This window comes from Dendrobium catenatum, unplaced genomic scaffold, assembly GCF_001605985.2.
Source record: "Dendrobium catenatum unplaced genomic scaffold, ASM160598v2 original_scaffold_144855, whole genome shotgun sequence".
NCBI lineage: Eukaryota > Viridiplantae > Streptophyta > Magnoliopsida > Asparagales > Orchidaceae > Dendrobium > Dendrobium catenatum.
Window position 1 is genome coordinate 1,237,208 of NW_021463285.1, and position 23,549 is coordinate 1,260,756.

Here is a 23,549-nt window from a genome sequence, read left to right on the forward strand (position 1 = left end):
AATTGAGCTTGAGCACAGTGTTCATTTTTGTTAACATTATTTTCGCGGGTTTAAATATGCCGGCCAGACCGACCAGTCCAAAACTTCGCTTTCGTGGGCCCATTTGTAACTAGATAGCCTGAACTTGGAAGCAACAAACGATCGGGCCCACGTGCTTTAGTGGGTAGGCCCAAATATCCTTTCGCAAGCTGGGCCTGCTTGTGTGTCGGCCCATTTTATGCCGAATACTTTACAGCGCAGGCTCTTTGTTTTGAAGATTAAAAATAAAGTATAGAATTATAAAGACTAATTATGATTAATTAAGTATATTAACCACTAACAGAACTCAAACTATCTATTATAATTATTTAATTGGTAATCCATATAACCTAATACAAATTTTAATTCTCTGTCATTGAGAGTATTTATAGAATTATCATGATTAATTATGACTAATTAAATACCTATTAACCTCTAACACAATTTGAACTATCTATTACAATTATTTAATTACTAATTCATATAATCTATTACAAATCAATATCAACATTAGCAAACAAATTGTTATTGGATAAGTAAAAAATAAATAAAAATAGGAAATTTTATCTACATATAATTTAATTCGAAAATAATTTAAAAAATAATACATAAAAAAAACAATTTTTTAAATTCTTGTTGCTTAGATTGGAGAAATTAATGTTTTTTGTGACGACTTTCTTACTACTTCTTAAAGCAGCTTTTTAGTACAAAAATTAAAAAGTATGCACTAATAAGTTGCTTTTAAGTAGTAAGAAAGCTGTCTAAAATGAAATCAAAATCAATTTTAAAAAAATCACCTTTTAATTTGGTTTTACACTTAGATTTTGTTTGAGAAGGCTTTCTTATTGCATTATAAAGCAGTTTTTTAGTACAAAAAATTTTAGCTCAGAAAAATATTGTACTAAAAAACTGCTTTAAAAAGCATAAGAAAACCGTTCCAAATAAAACTTTAATGTCATTTTCGTGTTGGCTTTTGGCTTAGCCTAAAAAAGTGTGATGCATCTATCTAATCCTTAAAAAAAAAAATCTAAATATTTTTTTCTTTAATTCCCTAAGAATATAAATGAGTTTGGTAGAGATTAGGCAAAGCTCTCTTAGGCTTCGTTTGGGACGACATTGTTTCTGTTTCTTAAAGTAGCTTTTTAGTAAATTTTTTTAATTTTGTACTAAAAAGCTACTTTAAGAAGCAGGAAAAAAGCCGTCCCAAACGAAGCCTAAATGTCTTATTTAACCAACCTAAAACTCAGCCTAATTGAACCCATTCTAAATGTTTTTCTTTGTCTTTGATGCCGACTTTTAATTATTTGAGTATTATTGCTACCTAACTTTGTAAGAGACACTTATTTTTTAATAATAATTAGAAAATTTTTATAATGCCTAGAGATAATTAATTTTTTTTTAATTATCCAATTATCTAACTAATTAAAATAAAGGAGATTAAAGGCTAAGGTTCTATGGGCACCTCGTAAGCTTGGTAAGCTACCATCTTTCCTATTAGCTAATTAGTGACTAATTATCATATTTTTAATGTTTGGAGCTGTCAGATGTTAAGTCATTAGGCCCATTAAATAAGAGAATTTATATTTAAACCCTTTACTATAGCACATTTAAGTTTTGAAAAGTTTAAGAAAATAATTTTATGAATTTTGGGTGTTTGGGATAACTTTTTTATAACTTTGCTTATTAAACTTCAATCACGTCTTCATTTGGCTATTGCTTTCTCTCTATGTTTTAAAAATTTATATGATGGGAAGCTGTATTTTACACCAGCTTTAAAAAAAGTTATTTTATCCATAACAATTTTACAATCATTTTTACAAGAAGATGTTAATAAGGTCTATGATGAAAATAAGAGATCTAATGACACATTAGTTTAGGGTTTAGACGGGGACAAATATGTGAGCTTTGAGAGAGTCATGACCCTAAAATATGAATGTGATTATGAAGGATGGAAATAGATTCGATCAGGGGTGGAACTAACATTAGTTTTTGAGGTGGCAAACTTTACAAAAAAAATATTTTAAAAAAAATACTGTAAGTGGCAAAACTCTAGGAGAATAGGTTGAACTGTGGAAGTCGGTAACAACATCCTGCTTGAAACTGAAGGCATCGCCTGATGAATCGGCGATGCTGTCGTGCAGAGAAGAGAAGTGGAAAACAGGGTGCAACAGCCCGAGGTGTGGAGCAGGCCGGCAACATCAACCGAAGGCCCACGAGGCGTTGTGCGGGATACTCGAGGAGAGCATATGCGATTGCGGGGTCTTTTCAAATTTAATAATTTATTCTCTCCAAATCATTAATAAATTTTGATTCTTTTTGTGTCTTGTCAAACTTCTTTATATATGCCAATCATTGAAGGCCTTAATAACCCCTTCAGTAAGTACATAATTCTTCTTCATAACACAAATAATAAAATTTGGGCAATAAAAAAATCCTTTTTCTCAATATATAAAATATATTTCATATGAGATATAAAATTTATCATCATAATATTATTAGTTAATAAAATTGATTATGAAAATTTTATAAGGAAAGAAATTTAGTTATTATGATTGTAAAATTAATTTTTCATCATAAAAATTTCCGAAATGCAATAAAAAGATATCGAGTCTGTTTGAGATAACTTTATTACTACATTGATTTTTTGACCAAAATCTTAATATCTCTCTCTCTCTCTTTTATTTCAAGAAATTTTTGTGTTGGAAATATGCCTTTTATAACAACTTTTAAAAAAGTTATTTTTCTCATAGCAACATTATAATTACATTTACAAAAAATTACAAACATTCGGACGGCTGCAACATTTTATAAATTAGTTGGAAAGTTGTTACGGAGAAAGTGACTTAGGCTATGTTTGGGACAGCTTTCTTAATCAACTTTCTAGTACAAAATCTTTTAGTTTAAAAATTTTTGTACTAAAAAACTATTTTAGAAAGCAATTAAAAAGCCATCCCAAACAAAGCCTTAGCTTCTCTAATAGCAAAAAGTAGCTTTCCATCATAAAAAATTCAGAAAGCTACAATAAAAGAGGGAGAAAATAATGAGAAATCAATAACCAATTTAAATTATGATTGTAATAAGTTGTCTCAAACAAACCCTTAATTATCTTCTAAATCATTATTAATTAAATCTTTGGCTAAATAGGTAGAATTCGGGTAATTATAATCGAATATGACCTGAATATGACCCATTAACTAAAATTGACATCCCTATCAGAACAACAGTTAATACAAATATAATTGATACGTCATCACAAAATTAGCTTGATCGGGCACGAATCTCGAGGCTGTGTGCTGGATCTTCGTACAACGCTAAGACGTTAAACTATATATTTCTCTACCGCCGCGAATATTCCAGGACGCAACAATAATTAAACTTTCTTAATTACTTTGATGATGTATGATTTACTGATAAGCTCTATAATTAAGCAAATTAATAGAATGGATTAGCAGTTAATCCTAATTAGGTACACGTGGATGAGTATTAGAAAAGTACAAGTGATTATATATCACTGATATGAACGTCCGTATTTAGTATATTATCTCATAAATGGACGGTGGAAAAAATATGGTCCGATCATCATTTTGGAAATTTCTTGTTGGGTCTATTGCAATTAGCATCATTAATTGTTAATTAATTATTGGTTAATTTTTGTGATTATTGCTAATCAGTTAGTCGGTGGAGGGCGCCACTAATTGGATGACAGCTTGATCATATATTATAGATTTTATAAGTTTTTTTTTTATATAGAGATTTTATAAGCTTATAAGCTTATTTGGTTGACTGGAAATTAATAAATAAACAAATGAATATTTATTTATTGTAAGTCTGGGTATATTTGAGATGTTTTTTTTTTAATGTTTTGATTTTAAAATGAAAATTACAATTTCATTTTATTATTGGATTCTTGTTGCTTTTTCATTGCTTATTACAAATTTCGATATTGGAAAGCTACTTTTTGTTACCATAAAACTAAAATTTTATTTGGGATAGCTTCTCGTCAATATTTTTTTGTTGTTTAAAAAAAAAATGTGTACTAAAAAGTTTCTTTAGAAAGCAAGTAAATTTTGGGACGGCTTTCTTATTGCTTCTCAAAGCAGTTTTTAAGTATAATTTATTTTCTTTTTTGTATTAGAAAATTGCTTTAAGAAGCAGCAAAAAAGTTATACCAAACGAAGCCTTTTACTTTCCCGACTATACTACTAACTTTATAAAATGTTGTGACGATCCCAATAGATTTGTTTGGTATCGTTTGTCTGTTGATTTCTTTTCAGGCAGCAAGCATCGTTACATTTAACTATTGTTTTATTGTTGTTTTCTTATTGTTTTTTAGAAAATTTTGAGATGTAAAATTATTTTGGTAATCATAATAGCAAAGTTATGGTCAATTTGGGATATCTGCAGTATTTTATAAAATGTTACCGGAGAAAATAATTCAGTTATTCTAGTTACAATAAATAGCATTCCATCGCGGATTTTTTTTCAAAAATTAGTGAGAAAATAGTAAAAAAAAAAAGTATAGGCAGATGAAATTGTTATTACTATTCAAAAAGCAAAAGAAAAGTTATCCCAAACACCCTAACTTTTATCACAATAATTGCATAACCAACTTTATAAAACATTGTGATCATAACAAGCACACCCCTAATCAAGTTAAACCAACTTGGTTGAGTAATTTTTAATTTTTTTTTTTCAATTTAAAGATTTCAAACTATTGAATTTATTTTGAAAATGAACTAATTTAAAATTTTATTAATATTATTTTAAAATAAATTAAGAGTTTTGTGATTAAAATTTTGATATGATATTTTGATTTTATTTTATTTTTATTTTAATGAAAATTTTGGTTTGATATTGCTATCATTAATGAAGAGATGTTTTATTGATTTTTGTAGCGCAATAGAAATGATTTGTCAAAATATTCATTACACATATAGTGGTGAACAAAGAACAAAATATAAGACCAAAGTCTTAGGACGGTGATAGAAAGTTAGAAACATCACTAGAGATAGAGAGAGATAGAGAGAGATATAGAGATAGAGAGAGAGAGAGGTGCTAGAAACACCACTAGATAGAAAGAGACACCACCTCTAGAGAGAGAGAAAGAGAGAGAGAGAGGTGATAGAAACACCACTAGATAGAAAGAGACACCACCTCTAGAGAGAGAGAGGTGATAGAAACACCACTAGATAGAAAGAGACACCACCTCTAGAGAGAGAAACATAGAGATGGCTCCATCAACGATGGAAGAGAAAGGGGAAGATATTCAAAATATTCATTTTTGGGATCGAGATGATTAGAAACGCCACTTCCCAAAAGTAAAATGGGAAAGGAGAAAAAGCATTAGTTGAAATATATTGATATTGGAAAATTTTCTTGAAAGTCTGTTATTTCTCTTCACTCTTTATATTGGAATTCAAATTTTTTTTAGGGGCCGTTTGTTTTGCTGCATGGTACAACAAATATAATATATTGAAAATATTGTTGAATTATGTATTGAGCATGATATAGATACATGCCATTCTTTTTTTTTATATTTGATTTGAAGTAAAATCAATTCAATGTAAGGCTTGAAAAAAGAAAAATTATTACGTGCGGAGTTTGGACAGAGAATCGTTCGATTTTATGACTGTGAACAGTAAAAACGCAGTTATTATTCACAACTACGTTTTTACTATGCTTTTATAGTACATAGTCATAAAACCGAACAGTTCTTTGTATCCAGACTCCGCACATAATTATCCTTCCTGAAAATGACAGTGGCGGTGAGCTACTGATGGTGGCTAGCGGGTAGATTGGTGGCCATGGCCGGTGGAGGCATTTGGTGTTAACATTGGCTAAGTTATGCTTTTGAAATTCGTCCAAATCATGCGTATTCCAAATATTGAAAATAAAGAAAATATGGAATTCCATACATTAAAGCTTTACTTTGCATTTGTTTTGTATTTCCAACTAAACATCGAAAATTTCAAAAGTTATACATTTGATTTACTTTACATTAATATTACTTGCAACCAAGCAACCTCTTGATGAAATACATATACGTATGATCTTGAGGTAAATCAGGGATTTAATCTATTGCTTGATTTTACTCAAATTAGTTAAATTAGTGAACAAATTAGCTCAAAATAATACAAATTCTATCTTTCACAATCTATCTAGCGATAAAAAATTTATTAGAGATCAAAATCATTACTGTCAAAAGGCTCTGAACTAACAAAATTAGCTCCAGTTGAATCAACCCTGCCAAATCAATTCCTAGCATGCAAAAATTTGCAGAATGAGCAGAGGATAGCCCTTGCAATGTTGATTATGCCATTGCCACCATCATCAATGATCAAAACGCCATTTGCTTCCCTTCTGGTTAGCTGTAAAGGACATACTGAAATAATCTACAATTATAAAATGCCTGCTCATTACAAAGCAATTCATTCGAGAAGATTTAGGCTTCATTTGGGACGGCTTTTTTACTGCTTCTAAAAACAGCTTTCTTGTTCAAAAATTTTATTTTTTGTACTAAAAAGCTGCTTTAAAAAACAATAAGAAAGCCGTCGCAAACAAAGCCTTAGACTTCAATTGGAACGGCTTTCTCAGTGCTTCTTAAAGCAGCTTTCTAGTGCAAAATTTTTAAATTTTGAACTAAAAAGCTGCTTTAAGGAGCAGTAAGAAAGCCATCCCAAATGAAATCTTCGACTTCTTGAAATTATCATATCACAAAATCCTTCGAGAAGAAGAATTGATCAATGTTAAAAATGTTAGGACATTAATGTGACAAATCTTCTCGGAATTTTTTTGGCCAATCTGATCATTAAAATTTTAATCCATCGAACTGCCTTAAATCTCCTATGCTAACTTAGCTCTAAGCAGCAACATCCAATCACATATATACATATAGACGAAGTGCTAGGGTGAGTTGATGCTGAAAGAAGAGACAAGATTGACAATTAGGTTTCGTTTGGGACAGTTTTCTTAATGTTTTCTAAAATAACTTTCTACAACAACAACAATATCAAGCCTTTTTCCCACTACGTGAGGCTGTCAACATGAATCATTTTTCTTCATTGTGTCATGTTAAAAGTCAAATTCTCGTTTAAATCTAAGAAAGAACGATTATTTCTAATATTTTCTAACCAAGTTTTTTTAGGTGTACCTCTATCTTTCTTAACATAAGTCAAATCTAATACCTCTTCTTTTCTAACAAGGTCATTGGTAGGCCGTCGTTTTATATGAGCAAACCATCTAAGGTGACTCTCTAATCTTATCTTCAACTAGAGGTACTCCAACCTTTTCACGTATATGCTTATTTCGTATCCTATCTCAAAGGGTAAAGCCACTCATCCACCTGAGCATTCTCATCTTAGCAACACTTAACTTAGTATTATGCTTCTCTTTTAATGGCCAACATTCGACACCATAAAGCATTGCAGGTCTCACCATCATCTTACAGAATTTACACGTAAGTTTGAGGGGAACTTTAAAATCACACAAGCCCGATGCATTCCTCCACTTCAACCATCCAACTTGAATTCTACTGATAATATTCCCATCTATTTCACCATCACTTTGAACAATAAATCCAATATATCTAAATCATGTACTGTTATTAATGACTTGATCGTCCAAAGTCTCAATCCCCTCACTAGGTTTATTACTACTAAAATTACACTCCATATATTCAGTTTTAGATCTACTCAGGCGAAAACCTTTAGACTCTAAAGTTGACCTCCATAATTCAAGTTTATCTTCAACTCCCTCTCTAGTCTTATCAACTAGAAGAATCTCATCAGCAAAAAGCACACACCAAGGTACATCCTCTTGCAAATGTCTAGTGAGAACATCCATGACTTCTAAAACAATATTCTAATACAAATATTTCAAGTTTAATAATTTTTTGTATTAAGAAGCTGCTTTAGAAAGCAGTAAAAAATTGTTCCAAATAAAATCTAAATGGATGATTTGATCGAAACATTAACAGCACGGGAAAGCCAATATTCTTTGGTGCATGCAGTAAATGTGACGAATTACAGGCTCAGGTGGCAAAACTCTCAGGCAAATAGCTGTGGATATTACAGAGAGCTCGTGATCAATGCTTTGAGATGAATAAAATAACAATTAATACAGTAGAAACATGTACTTATGACATGCATAAGGGGTGTTAAGAAATCCTAAGAAGAACCGAAGAAATGTTCCATCTCCTTTGATTCTCTAAGTGGGTCATCTATCTATCCTTTATGCAGCTCATTTTCTTCACATAAAATGCATCTCTCAAAGCACAGAACTCCCCCATTGCCCCCTAAACTTCAAGTGGGTCATGTGGAATCACGAAGCACTTTTAACACTCCAACTTAACAAGGATGGAACAAGAAAAACAAGCTCTCTGAGCAGGCTTAGATATACGAGAGGTTATAAAGAGAGGGCAAAGTAACACAGGATGCCAGAGCAAGAGTTTGAGCACACAGATTGTTAATTTTTAACAAAATAAAGAACCAAGAATTAGAGAGATTATTACATGCGGTGTCCGGACCATCCGGAGGCGAATCCGGACGCGCCACATCACCCGGATGCACTGGGCCCTGGGAGACATGGAGCGTCCGGATTCGTCCGGACGAATCCAGACACCGCACATAATAACTTTCCCAAGAATCATGCATTATCATAGCAAAGATGATTGGGAGAACATTTCAATTATTCATCTCTGTTTGCAGAATTCTGTCGCTACCTGCTTGGATGAATCAAATTATCTCATTAATGGCACTTTGAATGGATAATACAAAGCTGTTTTCAAACAACTTATTTGACATAAAAAAAGATATGCTACCTCAGTTCAGGAGGTCGAGAATGAGACATTTTCTTAATATCAGGAAAAACTGGAAAAAATTAGTATTCTCAATTCTTCTTCCCCCTGATCAAATGGATCAACACCTGCTGTGGATCATCATTCTCTATAGACTTGGGCCAACTCAACTAAAAAACTTGGGAGATAGAACAACTCTTATCCAATGACTACAGTATATATGATACAGCAATAGATGAATCTGCTCCAACAGGAGGAGCTAATTCTGAATAAAAAAATCAGCTTCTTTCATCAGTTGTTTAGCTCTGAACTTTCTCCACCTTCGCTTTGATTTTTTGCTCCAAGATTGCTTTCTCTGTATCAAGACTGAACATTCTGTTCAGTGCATGCATGTTCTCCAGTGTCTCATCAAGAGTTCTGCTGTCGCTGCCATCGCATCTTAGGTGTTGCAGTGGACCATGCAGAAGCTTGTTCACAATGCCACTGGCAAGATCTTCTACAGCTCTCCTCACCTTCTTTGTCAAAACATCATCACCCATCTTCTGTATGCATTTCTCCAGCTCCGCAGATTTGATTCGCTCGGCGTAAGACCTCAGCTTCTTTATTGTTGGTACAGTCTCTAATGAGTCTCTCCATGCCTCAAAACTCTTCAACTCTTTTGTGATTATCGCTTGAGCTTCCATTGCCTTCCTCAGTCTGTCTTCCTTGTTGGCTTCCACCACCTCTTTAAGATCATCAACATTGTATAGGCGTGCAGTTTTGACTTCAGAAACACATGATCCTACATTCCTGGGAACAGATATATCAACAAATAGTCTGAATCCACCGAAATTTTCGCTTACAGGTGGAAGGTTTTCTACGTGCTCTTTCAAGAATAATGGTGTCTCAGATGCAGTGCTGGTGAACACAACGTCAGCTTCTGCAGCAGATGAGAGCATTTCAGTAAGAGGTTTGTAGATTATCTCAATATCTTCCAGTTCCTCACGAATAGCATCCACTTTTGCTATTGAAGGATTAACAACTACAACACTTTTGCAACCTTTTGCAGCCAAATGTTTGATTACTAGCTTCCCCATCTTGCCAGCACCAACCAGGAGCATTCTGGCTGATAGAGCATAGGAGGCTGGAAGCTTCATTAAAGCCAGTTCCACAGCAGCTGAGCTCACAGATACTGCACCAGAAGAAATGTTAGTCTCCGTGCGAACTTTCTTCCCAGTGGAGATTGCATCCTTGAAAAGCCTGTCAATGTTCTTCCCGAGCCCACCGCTTGACTGCGCGACCTTAACAACTTGCTTAACCTGAGCAAGGATCTGACCTTCACCTAAGACAAGAGAATCAAGCCCAGCTGCAACTTCAAAGAGATGCCTTGTAGCATCACTATCACGAAGCATAAAAAGATGATCTCTCAGCTCAGAAACAGGAATCCCACTTGTCTGTTAAGAGCAGAAAAAGAAAAGTTTATTAATTCTTTAAGAATTTGGTTAACTCCTAGAAGGTATAAAAATCAAAACTTTATCCCATATTTGTCTACTTAAAAAGCCAAAAACAAAAAGAAAATATGTAGATAGAGTTACCTTTGACATCCACTCCATCACTTCTCTGATTCCACGGTGCCAAGATAGAGCAACCACATAAATCTCCATCCGGTTGCAGGTGCTAAGAACAGCAGCTTCCTCTATATGGTTCAGGTTGCATAGCTCTCCAATTGCACGAGACCACAGAGCCTCAGGAACAGCAAGCTTTTCTCGCATCTCCACCGGCGCTGTATGAACGCTAAGTCCTATAACAGCAATGCTACTCCTTTCCTTCATATATCCTGATCACAATAGCAATAAATTAAATGAGTTGATTCAATTTTGAACAATCCTGATTTGAGCTTGAGCTTAACTAATTAAAAGACCAAGTTTGAGCACAGTTCAACGAGTTTGAGTCAGCACTTCCTCTTGTTGAATAAAAATAAAAGTAAATATAAGGAGTTGTGGCAATGGAACCATAGAAAGAATGAGGAGTTGGAGGAGAAAGAATGACAATTTAGAAGAGCAATAGAGAACAAGGATTTATAGGGTTTTCAAACTTTATAAGTAAATTGGTGAACTTAATAATTTTAAGTATAATACATATAAACAAAACACACTTTTTTGTGAGAAAAGCGTTCCAAACTTTGCAAACTAAGACAATTATCTACAATATTTCGTACACAAGGGCAAACAATTACTATTAGGACTTGTTTGAAACCCAAACCCAAGCTTGACTTGCATCAGATTTCATGATAAAATCTAATTGTGCCTTGGTAAAGTCAAAACTTGCCAATATTCACATTTAACTTTTTAATAGTCCAAAAGAGGTAATCCTTAAATCAATGGGCAACTTGTCCATGTTTACCAGTCATGAGATGATGATTAAGCTCGGATAATGAATATATTGCTAATGTGTCGTTGCCTTGGTAAGGGTTTATAAGGAAGAAATTTGAATGACCACTTTTCAAAACTTGCCATGATATCCTGTATATCCGAGCAAATAGTGTCATTTAACACACAACTCCAGCAATTCTTGTTGATCCTTGACTTCATTTGCGTGTTAAAGTGCTGATTGCATGTGTAAACGTCAGCACCCATGAAAGATTTCGAGTATACCAGTTTTTACAGGGCAAGAATGTTAGTGCTAGTATGTAACTAAAGTATACAGGATGAGAATGATAGGAAACACTTGAAGATCTCAAATGAAACCTTACGATCTTGACAAAATCAGCTAGGATACTCAACAAGTACAGGAAAAATCAAAGAAAAACAACCCACTTTATTGAGAAAAATCAACTAACGGAAGAAAATCAAATAAGACACAAGTAATCCTCAATCTGAGAAGAGGATCAATCTCTCCAAATTCTCTAGACTCCGCTAGAGCCCAAAGGAAACTTAAACCTAAGAGATCTCAAACTCCACACAAATTCAAGATGCTCTAACCCTAGAAAAACAAACTATTTAATGCATACAAATCAAAAGAAAATCCCTAAACAGTCCCTACATTCAAATTTCCCTCCTAACTCCCTCAAAAATCCTTCATAAACAACTCATGCACCCCCGGGAATGCGTTCGACACGTACAGGAGACGGACATTTCCGCCTCTGTTCGCATAAGCTGGTCCGACAACGGCTGGACTGGTCCAATGGACCGGTATAACAGAGAATGATGAATAAAAGAGAGAACAAATTTCAAGTTGAACCAACTAGTAAACCTACATGAAAAAGGTCATAATTTAAGGAAAGTAATGAAGAATTAATAGCAGATCTTGTTATACAATTACATGCAAGGAAAGATGCTAGATAGAAATCCCAAGCCATTTGCTGTTATAAGAAGTCTCTGCGTGCAATTATCACACACACGACATGAAGCATTCAAAGCTCCAAACTATGAACAATCTGAGTGAAGAATTAAAAAAATACCATGATTCAAATAGAAAAAGTGAGGTGTTGGCCTGCCAAAGGCTGCACATACCATCTTTTTATGTTTACAAATGTACTTCATGCTAGATTTTCTTGGTAAACCAAAGAAGCATTTCTTGGTTAATTTGAGGAATGCAGATAAACATAAATTCATTCTATCATTTAGGGGTTTCTGTATCACATCGCAAGTATAGAAAAAAAAAATTAACAACAACATAATTAGCCCAAAGATCTCTAGTCGTAAGCATGCAAATTTGTAAATGGACTAGAGAGGAGTTCCAATTATGCAAATCCGGTTTTTGGTTCAATGTTTCATAATGCATAGATCAATATTACAAATGAATATAGCTTCTTTAACGACCAAGTCATAAATTCATCACGATAGCTAAATTCTTGCTTGTCACTAAAGCTTGATTATCAATAAACTCCAGTGGTGGTTACTATGGTTTTCATGATAGGCTATGTAATATTGTAATGTGAACTGAATGTTGTTTGCATCTAAAACATTTGTATGCTACTTGCCAACAATTAATATTTATTCTGGTTTCTAATTATGCTCAAACTCCTATATTCCACAACAGGTTCTCCATAGTTTTCACAAGTATGTGATCGGACATTATTGAAATTTATGTTGTTTTCCTGCTTATTTCCATTGCATTAACAGGGAAGGTCTTAGCATTGAAAATTTGTTGGTTAACTGTTTGGGATTTAAAGTAAAACATTGGAGGAATTCGATGCTCAAGCTGTCAACTAAAATGCCTTTTTTTTCACAAGGGGGGCCCATCTTAGGGAGGGCGGATGGCAACTTCACAAAGAATATACTAGTTCAATGATATTGACATTGTTGAATACAATGGTGGGTTATCTCACCACAGAAAAGTCTGTTTGGCTTGGATGGATATTTAGTGTATTTTTTATTGTGGTAGATTATTTAGCAGGGCGTCTATTTTTAATATTGATGTAACAATCATCACAACATTAATATTTGCTTTCCATAGTTGATTATGAATTATGTTTGAATATAAAATGGTGCATGTTCAAAATCTGAAATTTGTTTGTGGTTTGTTATATGTGGAACATGATTGTGTTTATCAATCGGGTTGTTCTGTTGCCTCGGATTTCAAGTATGTTGTACTTGCTTGGGGGGGGGGGGGGTTTCCCCCGGCGGGTTTTTTTTTTTTTTTTAAATTTTTTTTTTTTCTACAACGCCCCGACGTTGTGTTTCCAAGTGTCCCAGAGCTGATCGACATAGAGCATAGCGTTGCGAGTTTGAGCACTGCAGCACCGCGACGCTGCGAGATGGACTCGATGGTTTTCTTTCTTGTTTTTTTCTCAAGGGTTGCATCCCTTGGTGGATATAACTTGCTTTATCTTCTATTTCATGTGATGGTAGACAATGTAAACGGTGTATGTGAGAAGAGAAGCAAGGTGAGATTAAGAGAGAAGAGAGATATATACTTATTTCTCCCAATTTTCATAGTGGATTTTTTGGTGTGGTGTGGCTCCGTGATTTTTTATCTATTTTGGGTTGTTCCATGTTAAATTATGATGTCTATTATTATTTGCTGCTTTAACTTTCATCATTGTGGTGTTTGCTTTTCATCCCCAACACGGTTAATGAGTTTATACAAAATGACTGATAACTAGAAATGCTCTCACAACAGGAAACTAGTCCAATTACTTTTTATTGGAAATAGGTAGCAATGCTCATAAAAATGTGATTATCTAGGCGCAAAAAACAATTTTTATTGCAGCTTCATCAATTCTTGAAAAGCTTAACAAAGATCTGAATACAATGCAGCATATACAACTTCATAATTCATCATCATGCACAGTATAGAAAGCCAAACATTTTGAAAGCCTTTCAAATCCTGACCTTTCTCACTAATTTATCAACCCCTAACATTAGCTTGAAATACCTAAACTAGAACTAAATAGCCCCAAAAATACACACCACATCGCCTAAATTTCAGATAGCATAGGTCATAACCTGATTCAATCTCAAACCAATAACCAAAACTGCATTTTGTTTATTCCTCTGCAGCAAGTAGATGGGGGTGAATAAACAGAAATACGGTAACAAAACTACTTACGGTCACTGCCGAGGGCCTTGAACTGCTCGAGCGCGGAGATACTGGAAGCCCTAGAGTTGGATGCGCTCTTCACACCAATATCCGTGGCCGCCTCGCTCCTGATCCGGCCTCTCCATAATCTCCGGCTCCTCAGCGGCATCGCGATGCTACGGATCCCGAAGCCTCCGGCCGATCTCCTAAGAAAGATTAAGGAATCAGGCCTCGCACACGCGAGGGAAGCCGTGAAGGCAGTCGTCGACGAAGCAGCCATGGAACAAATCAGCAACTGCAGCGGCAGTCTCCGAGGAGATCAATGTTTCAGCGATATTTGGGGGGTAGGAGGAGAAAAAGAGAGGAAAAGACCTGTTCTTTCTCTCCTTCCGGTCTTCCCTCGCCGGCGGTCCTCTCTTTCTCTCAATTCTGCCGCTTCTAACCTTCTAAGAGAAGATAAAAGATAGTTTTTTTATATTGTTGAATACAATGAAAATGGAGCAGGCAGGAAGCAGGCATTAGCTAGGTCGTATAGGCGACCGAAAACGTGAGGTGGCCGGCGCGTGGGTGGGTGGCGGTGGGAACCACACGCCGGAAATTAAAAATATAGAGCATCGTTGTGCGCGTGGTGCAGATGAAGTTTGAGAATTTGGTCAAATCTTACCGGTTTCCCATTGGTCTGTCCAAGTTGCTTTATCTACTCTCTTATCTCCCTATCTTACTGGTTTTTTTAAGTTATATTTTCATGTTAAGGCCTTATTAATAACAGCTCCTTTAAAAAAAAAAAAATGTTATAAATGAATGCTAAGTCCATAATTTCTTATAGGTTTTAAAATATGTAGGAGTGCTTAAGGCTTTATTTGATACATTTTCTTACTATTTTAGATAATAATAAATTTTTTTTATTTGATCACTATTTTTCACTACTTTTATTCTTTCCGTAAAAATTTTGTAACATAAAGCTACTTTCTATAATAGCTTAATAGCTTTATAAAGCAAGCCTAAGTTTCATTTAAAGTTGTTAAAATAATTTAATAAAATCAGATATGTTTATCATACAGGTCAAAATGTTGAACTTGAATTTGATTCTATACAATTATAACTAGCCTGAATCCAACTCACTTGACTCATGATTCATACAATTTTATTATTGCTGAAAGCTATAATATACGTGACAGTAAAGTGGGGGAGTTGTTCATCTTATCGTTGCACGAATATTTAGCACACAAATAGAAAAGATAAATATCATGATTTTTATGTGAAAATTTCTGAAAAAAAGAGAAAACCCATGGGGTCTGCCCTAGTCGAAATGATTTCATTGATATTTGAATAGATAATAAAGTTTATTATATCTTTTGAATTGATTCCACTAGTATTTGAATAGATTACAAAGCTTAATATGTCCTTTAAGTTGGAATTGTGAAACAAAAAAAAAAATAAAAGTCGGGCAAAAAACTAGTGACTAACGATGGCTAGGCAGAGGTCCAACATTGGTCGGTGGATAGGCAGAAGTTTTGTGTCAGTTAGTGGTCGGGTAGAAGTTCGATGTCAGTTAGTGGACAGGTAAAAGTCCATCAACAATTAATGGCTAGGCAAAAATCTGGAGTAGATAGGTGGCCAGATGAAAATTCGACGTCGGTAGGTGGCCAAGCAGAAGTCCCACAATGGTCAGTGGCCAGGAGGAAGTTTGACGTCAACTGGTTGTCAGGTAGAAGTCAAACGTCAGTTAGTGGCCGGGATGAAATCCATCAACAGTCGGTGGCTTGGCTGAAGTCTGACGACGATCAACAGCTGGACGGAAGTAGTTCCATCCACCGAGATGTCTCAAATGATCAACTCCACCACTAATGACAATTAGTAATGGTGAATAGCCTACCTCTTAGGCTTGCCTCATCGATGTTGTATGCCAACGAACCCAAATTGTCATTGACCACAAAAAAAAATAGTGGTAAAAAATCATCCCAAATGAAACATAAATCAACTTTCATGATCATATACCAACTCCATGCACCTTCATCAAATAATATATTAGAGATAAAGAACTAAAAGTCTTGTGAATTTGGTAAAATTATGTATTGTCACATTAAATATGATTTATCAATCATAGTCATAATTTCTTATATGTAAAGTCATGACATGCATGAATTATAATTATGTAATTATTCTGGTTAAAATATCAATTCAAATATAGCATATAATATCTTTAATGCTAATATATTCATTATATATTTCAATCAATAAACAAAAAAGGTACATGAAACATTTTAAATAGGAATAAAATGAAAAAAAAAAAGGATTCATGTAGCCGACCCCACGTAGTGGGATAAAGGCTTGATGTTGTTGTTGTTGTTGTTGTTGTTAAACAAAAAATGAGAAAAAATAATTCACCATTCAATCAAATAAATTTACATGAAAATCTTAAATGCTAATTTGTTATCATGATGCCCAATTTACTAAAATAGGCACTTCTTATTCCTTCCATGTGTAAACTTGAGGGGTGTTTATGACATTAAGCCAAAAAGATAAAAAAATACCATTAGGCTTATTTAGGCTTAACTTAATTAAAAAAATTAGATGGAGATTTGTAATATTTTATTTTAAAAAAGGTAAAAGACACTTATAGACATCATGCATGCCATTCATTTGGAAAGTTAGAGGGGCTCTAGTCATTTGGCACATAGGATTTAAAGGTCAATAACTAAAAAGTAAAAGGTAATATTGAAAAAAAAAAAAATTAAAACATAACTAGATAAATTTTTGTTTAATTCATAAAATTATTATAAATCATGTAATTGATAATTGTATATCATTAATATTTTTGAAAATATTTTAAAATAATCAAAACATTATGATAACACAATATAGACATTATAATCTTCCCTTCTTAAAAAATATCATCCTCCACATTACTCAAATATGAAATGAATTTTCTTCTCATAATCCACTCTTTCTTCCATATAACTTATCTCAATGATCATATAAATAAAATTAGGGAGATTTACAAACATAACACTTTATACTACTTTATTTACATATCTAATATCTATAATTTTAATATTACATATATACCACATTATATTATTTTAATATCAAATATATCACCGATATTTGATTCCCACCATCTATATATTTCATTTATATCACATATATTTGATATTAAAGTGAATTATGAGTGATATGTATGTAATATTAAAATTTTAGATATTTAATATGTAAATAGAATAGTATATAATGGTATGCATGTAAATCCCCTATAAATTTAACACATCATGTCACTCATAATTCATAAAGTGAATAATATATAATTAGGAAAAGACTACTGATAATGATAGAAGTAAAGAAAATAATGTCTTATTAAAAATTATAAAAAAGAGGAATAAAGGAGTGATTAAGGCTTCATTTCGGACAATTTTTTTATTGCTTTATAAAACAATTTCTTAGTTGAATTTTTTATTTTAATTTAATTTTTTTACTAAAAAATTACTTCATAAAACAGTAAGAAAACTGTCCCAAATGATGCCAAATTCTCCCTAAAGAAAGTAAAAAATACTTGGTGAGCTACATACACAGAAGATAGTATGCATATAAACCCTGAAATAAAGTTGGGATAAAAAAATAAAAAAAGATAGTATGCATATCATATTGGTATGCATTTTACGATGTATTTGGGTACAAATTATGTACATAAGAGTAAAATACATACCAACACAATAATATTCTCCAAACAAAAATATTATATATGATTAATAGAAGAGAAATATTATATTTGTCTTATTTGGCAAATGTGGATGCTCATAGGATCTTATTAATTTAAATTTACTAAACTACCCTTGAGAGTAGTGGCACTCTCCAAATTCAACAAACATAACATTTCTCTTAGAAGAAAGGTTTTGGCCTTCAAAAGTATTCATGTTGTTGAAGTTTTAATCCATCACTACAAATCCTTGGAGTCCAAGCTTGAATCCCAAAGACCATTCTACCCCTTTGGTGCATAATGAGAACCCAATCACTACACAAACATCTTCAACAAAAATGAAAACATCAACTACTTGGCTTCAAAATCCAGGAAACAGAATATAAAATAGAATAAAAAAGAGAGTTTGCAAGGAGGATGAAATGCGAATTTTGAGCATCCATTCATCCCAATGAAACATTGCATAAAAGTACCTTTTTTATGAGATCTCTAACTCCTTCAATTCATTCAACAACGTATGTGCATCCTTCAGAACTACAGCTGAGGACAGGACATAATGTCAAGGCTTAGTTCCTTCACCTGAGCCGGCAAAGCTACAGCATTATCGTTAGTTTCCTTCACTTCTTGCAAGGCTGCAGTATGTTCAAATTCCTTCTTTTGAAGAGTGGTTGGTGGGGGAGATTCTGCTGAAGCCATGACTGCAGATACCGGTTCCTTTATCACATTCGATGGCGGCGAAGCAAAAACCGGGACGACGGGTCTTACACTGACTGGAGATGCCTTTTCAAATGGTGGTGCCTGTGATGGTGGTGGAAGCGGTGGAGCCGAGAAAACTGGCACTGCAGTTCTTATTGTTACCGGCTGAGCTACAGCATGAAATGGAACTCCATAGTTCCTGACTGGAACATAACGGAGAGCTCCTGCTGCAGGGAACTTCTGCGGCCGAGGTTTATTTTCGTTAAGCATGGTTGTTGGTGATAATAATGTGGCTCCATCAGTCCTTGATATAGATTTGGGTTGGAGCAAAGGTAAAATCTTTGACCCAGTGAGAGGAGCTTGTTGCACATATGTTGGTTTCCTCTCAGCTAATTGAGCAAACTTCTTTGGAAAAGGGGTGGCATGAGGGTTGTTCGCCATTACCATCTTCTCCTTCAAGTGGTAATTTAGAAGCGCACGAGCGATAGTGATTTGATCCTGTTCTTCATTGTTATCTGGTTCCGAGGATGAGCTTGCTGCTTCCTTTGCCACTATTACAGCAGAAATAAAGTGGAACTTATCATAAAATGCTTCAAAAACAAAAAGAAATACTGAAATATATAGAATTTTTAAGATTTATCCAAGCCGATGAGGAAAAAATACGATTAGACATAGCTCACGTTTTTTAAGCAAATGCCAGGCAGCCATGGCGGCATTTTTCTCAGCTTGCTTCTTGTTCTTAGCTGGGCCTCCAGTGAAAGTAATCCCAGCTAGCTCAACGTTACATGTGAAGACTGGTTGGTGTCCCAGACCAGAACGGATAGTCGTGTAAGATGGCAATGGTGCTCCAACTCTCCTAGAGATTTCTTGCAAGAGATTCTTGTAGACCCCGGTCTCATCCTGCTTGAAGAAAATCTCAGCTTTAGAAATGCTATTCACAGATTGAGGATGATTAAGGCTTCATTTGAGACGGTTTTTTAACTGTTTTCTAAAGCGGCTTTCTAGTACAAAAGCTTTAATTTTTGTACTAAAAAAACTGCTTTAAGAAGCAGTAAGAAAGTCGTCCCAAACGAAGCTTAAAGAGTGTTGGAAAATAAATGAAACATAATTCTACCACAAAGAGTGAAAAAGTAAAAGAAAACCAAAAAAGAAGAAAATGAACAAAAACACAAAGAATTCTATGCTAATTTACTTAGTTGATGAGTACATCTTATTGCCGTTATTACAAATATAACTATGTTTTATTCTATAGAATTATAGTTGGTGGTCTCCTCTTTATAAAGAAAATTTAAGAATAAAATAAAACTTCAATAATGTTCTTAATAAAATATCAAACAAATACTGGATATTATGATAAATTTATATAGCACAATTTTTTTAAGAATACTACTAAATCTGCATAGAATTAAAAAAAAAAAAAAAAGACTCCATAATATAACAAAGAAAACATTCCTGCTGGCCAATGAGCATTAAGGTTTTGTTTGGGACGGCTTTTTTACCGCATCTTAAAACATTTTTTTAGTGAAAAATTATAATTTTTTATTAAAAAGTTGTTTTAAGCAGCAGTAAGAAAGCCATCCTAAACGAAACCTAAATCTGTAACCTTGAAGTAAATAAAAATACCGCCCAAAAGCATCATCTAAATGGGAAACATAATCATGAATGACGTGGCGAACAACATCAAGCCGTGATGAGTGACGCATGAGAATATAGCTAAGGGCCTTATACTCACATCACTTGTAATAATACCCCATACAGTCAAGCAAATTATGGCGTAACTATTCAATGTGCTCTTCTAGGCTTCTTTTTCCAAAAGAAAAAGTGCGTAAGGCAAATGATCAACATTATGAATCGTGTAATGATTAGTTCCACAAACTCTTAATATACCGGTCTTTTGATCATTGAGCTCATTTGAATGGTAAACAAAAAACTGGCACTTACTGTCACTATGAAATCTACTAATTACCACCGCTGAAAAAAAATAAAACTTGGCAACCAGCTCCAGAAGTACTGTTTTAGGTGCTGGGAATTAGTGCAAAATCACCCATAGCAAACAAACGAAAGAAAATAAAATACACAAAATACACATGATGATGAAGATTTTAAAAGACAGTTTTATGTCATCTCTTTTTCTTGCACTTTTTCTTATCTTTCTTCAATAAAACCCTAAAAGGACATCCCATTTCAAACCCCCGTGCACTGAGTTTGCGTAATATATTTTTTTATAGGGCATTAATTTAGCTTCTAAATAAACATTACGCAACACTTATCACAATCAATTGGACAACAACAACAACAACATCAAGCCTTTGTCCCACTACGTGTGGTCAGCTACACGAATCATTTTTCTCAATTGCGTTATATGTTAAAAGTCAAATTCTCGTTTTTTTTTTTTTTTTTTAAGTCAAATTCTCGTTTAAATCTAATAAAGAAAGATCATTTCTAATATTTTCTAACCAAGTCTTTTCAGGTCTACCGCTACCTTTATTAACATAAGTCAAATCTAATACCTCTACTTTCCTAACCAGGTCATCGGAAGGCCGCCGTTTTATGTGACCGAACCATCTAAAGGCCAATTGGACCACGTGTCTCATTAATGTATCAAGCTTTTTTCCAAGCTAGTTTGATCTGACTTGCATATTCTGATTGCCATAAGTCAACTTCCATGATTATTAATTTATGAAGCCATTTAATGCTTCTTTCCCATCTGGTTAAGCAGGAAGAGTAAAGAGATCTAGTACCCATTCAACTAACCATAATCAAAATCCAAATTAACTTTTAGCGGCCCACTATGATGCCAAATGTCGGAAGAAGCAATGGAATGCATCCAAAAGGATGGAATAACACCAACACAAAGGTTTATCAACACCCGGTTATTATAGTTTAAAGTTGTTTGCTAAGGTTGTATTTAGCTGCTGATATGTTTTCCTCTCTAATCAAATATGACGTCTGCACAGTTCCATATCTAATTAAGAAAGACAAAGGACAGCCAATGGAGAAAAACAACTATTAAGACAATAGAAACACCTATTTAAGTTTTTGAGCATAAGTTTTCAAAGTTAGCAAAGGAATCAGAAACTTGGAGTCGGCAAAGGTCTTGAAAGTCTACAACTCCTCAGAGAAATTATTAGGTGCGGACACCGGAAGGTTTTCTGGACGGAGAGAATCGTTCGATTTTCTCTTTATTTACAATGAAAGCGCGGTCAAAGCGAGAGAAAATTTGACGGCTCTCTCCGTCCGGTATCCGCATCTAATAATCTCTCCCAAGTTGAATAGAAATACAAGTTTTAGACAGTCCTAAACTGGCTAATTGACGTGATATACCAAGAAATTTGTCGTATTCATCTAATGAATATATAATCAAAATTACTTTGTTTGAAAATGAGGAAGCACATCGTATAATAAAAAAGAAATAGAAGTGTTATCAACTACTTTAGTCATTGAATTCTACCTGCGTCAAAACTGCACTTCAAAAGATTTCAACTTTCCAAAATAAACAGGTTCAAAAAAAGGGTGAGTAATCAACTCCCCATACTCAACCCTAAAGCAATGGAAGGAAAGTGACACCAACTATTCCACCATTAAAATAGTTAAAAGTGGTGTTCTACCCTCACCACAACTTCTTCCCACAGGAGCCACCATAGCCTTCTTAGGCGTTTTAGGCATTAAGACGGCACGTGGAGAACAAGGAGATTACTGTGAATAACGGTGGGTGAAGGATAACAATGGAAGAAATACTGAACGTATTTAAATAGAATAAATAAATTGGGACTCCCGTCACTAACCGGCAAAAAAATTACTAAAATAATAAGCAGAGAAGGTTTAAGTAAAAGAATACGAAGTAAAGACAATACCAGATACCGCCGGATCACCGTGTCCGTTCGGGATCCTCTAGCTTTCTACTACAAATAAAAATTATTTTTTAAAAAACGAGAGGAAAAAGCCAGATTTTATCATTCAATTTCGGACCTACGAACTATACAAAAAATAAAATCACCGAAATGGTGAAAAATCCACCAGCGGATACCAATAATAATTTCAAAATGAGATCTTTCTGCATATACAGTTTCCTAACTAATACTGAATTCAAGTGTATGTACACAACCGCCAACTGTTTATAAGTTTATTTATTCTTTCACATGATTTTTCTTTTTCAAAAGTATCAGAAAAGCTAATTAATGGGGGAATTAACAAACAGACGGTTGCTTCAATTTCTAGGGTTTTGACGTAATCAGGAACGGAAAAAGTAGGTAGAAATGAAGAACTTACCAGGATTCGAGCTGCAAGGGAATGGGATGGTCCGCCATGGGAAAGAGCGGCGAGGGCGACTTCGGCGGCCGCGTGTTCGGCCTGTCGGAGTGTAGAACAGAAGGTCGGGCTCTCGAATACCTCCCCGTTGAAGTTGACAGTTGCTTTGAAGCGAGGAGCGTGGTCCGGTCCTTCCCTTATACAGGTGTAAGACGGGAGATTGAAGCAGCTCCTTTGTGCTAACTCCTGTAGCTGGTTCTTGTACATCCTCTTTAATTCCTCTCTACTTGCTCCCCCCTCGCCGATTCTCTTAATTAATTTATCCGATCCTGTTCAACAATCTCCCGCAGCCAGATGGACTTCGGATCTGGCCAACCACTGCCGTTTCCGACTGGTTTTCCCAGCAATATGGCGGCCGAGCCGCCGCACTGTGCCAGATCGAACCGCCGGAGACTGGTTTTCGTCCAAGCTCGCTTAAGGGTTCCTCTCTCTCTCTCTTCGCGAGGAGCAACAGATATGGGGAAAACTGAAAAGCGGAGAACGGTAATAAAAGCGCTTGTCTCTAGTTTTTATGCATGTATTTATTTGGATAATAAA

The 23,549-nt window shown here is 34.4% G+C and overlaps 2 protein-coding genes across 2 annotated transcripts; both read right to left on the reverse strand.

Annotated features, from left to right (window-relative positions):
• Positions 1–8,741: 8,741 nt before the first annotated feature.
• LOC110113193 (glutamyl-tRNA reductase 2) lies at positions 8,742–14,966 on the reverse strand. The gene is made up of 3 exons (XM_020845656.2): positions 14,345–14,966; positions 10,387–10,628; positions 8,742–10,245 (listed from the first exon to the last, which is right to left on the reverse strand). Exons 1-3 carry the CDS (start codon positions 14,592–14,594, stop codon positions 9,112–9,114), a joined length of 1,626 nt encoding a protein of 541 aa, XP_020701315.1. The 5' UTR covers positions 14,595–14,966; the 3' UTR covers positions 8,742–9,111.
• A 3,370-nt stretch (positions 14,967–18,336) lies between these two features.
• Positions 18,337–23,477, reverse strand: LOC110113253 (double-stranded RNA-binding protein 6). The gene is made up of 3 exons (XM_020845743.2): positions 22,974–23,477; positions 19,385–19,604; positions 18,337–19,255 (listed from the first exon to the last, which is right to left on the reverse strand). The coding sequence occupies exons 1-3, from the start codon at positions 23,217–23,219 to the stop codon at positions 18,543–18,545; spliced, it is 1,179 nt and encodes a 392-aa protein (XP_020701402.1). The 5' UTR covers positions 23,220–23,477; the 3' UTR covers positions 18,337–18,542.
• Positions 23,478–23,549: the final 72 nt, after the last annotated feature.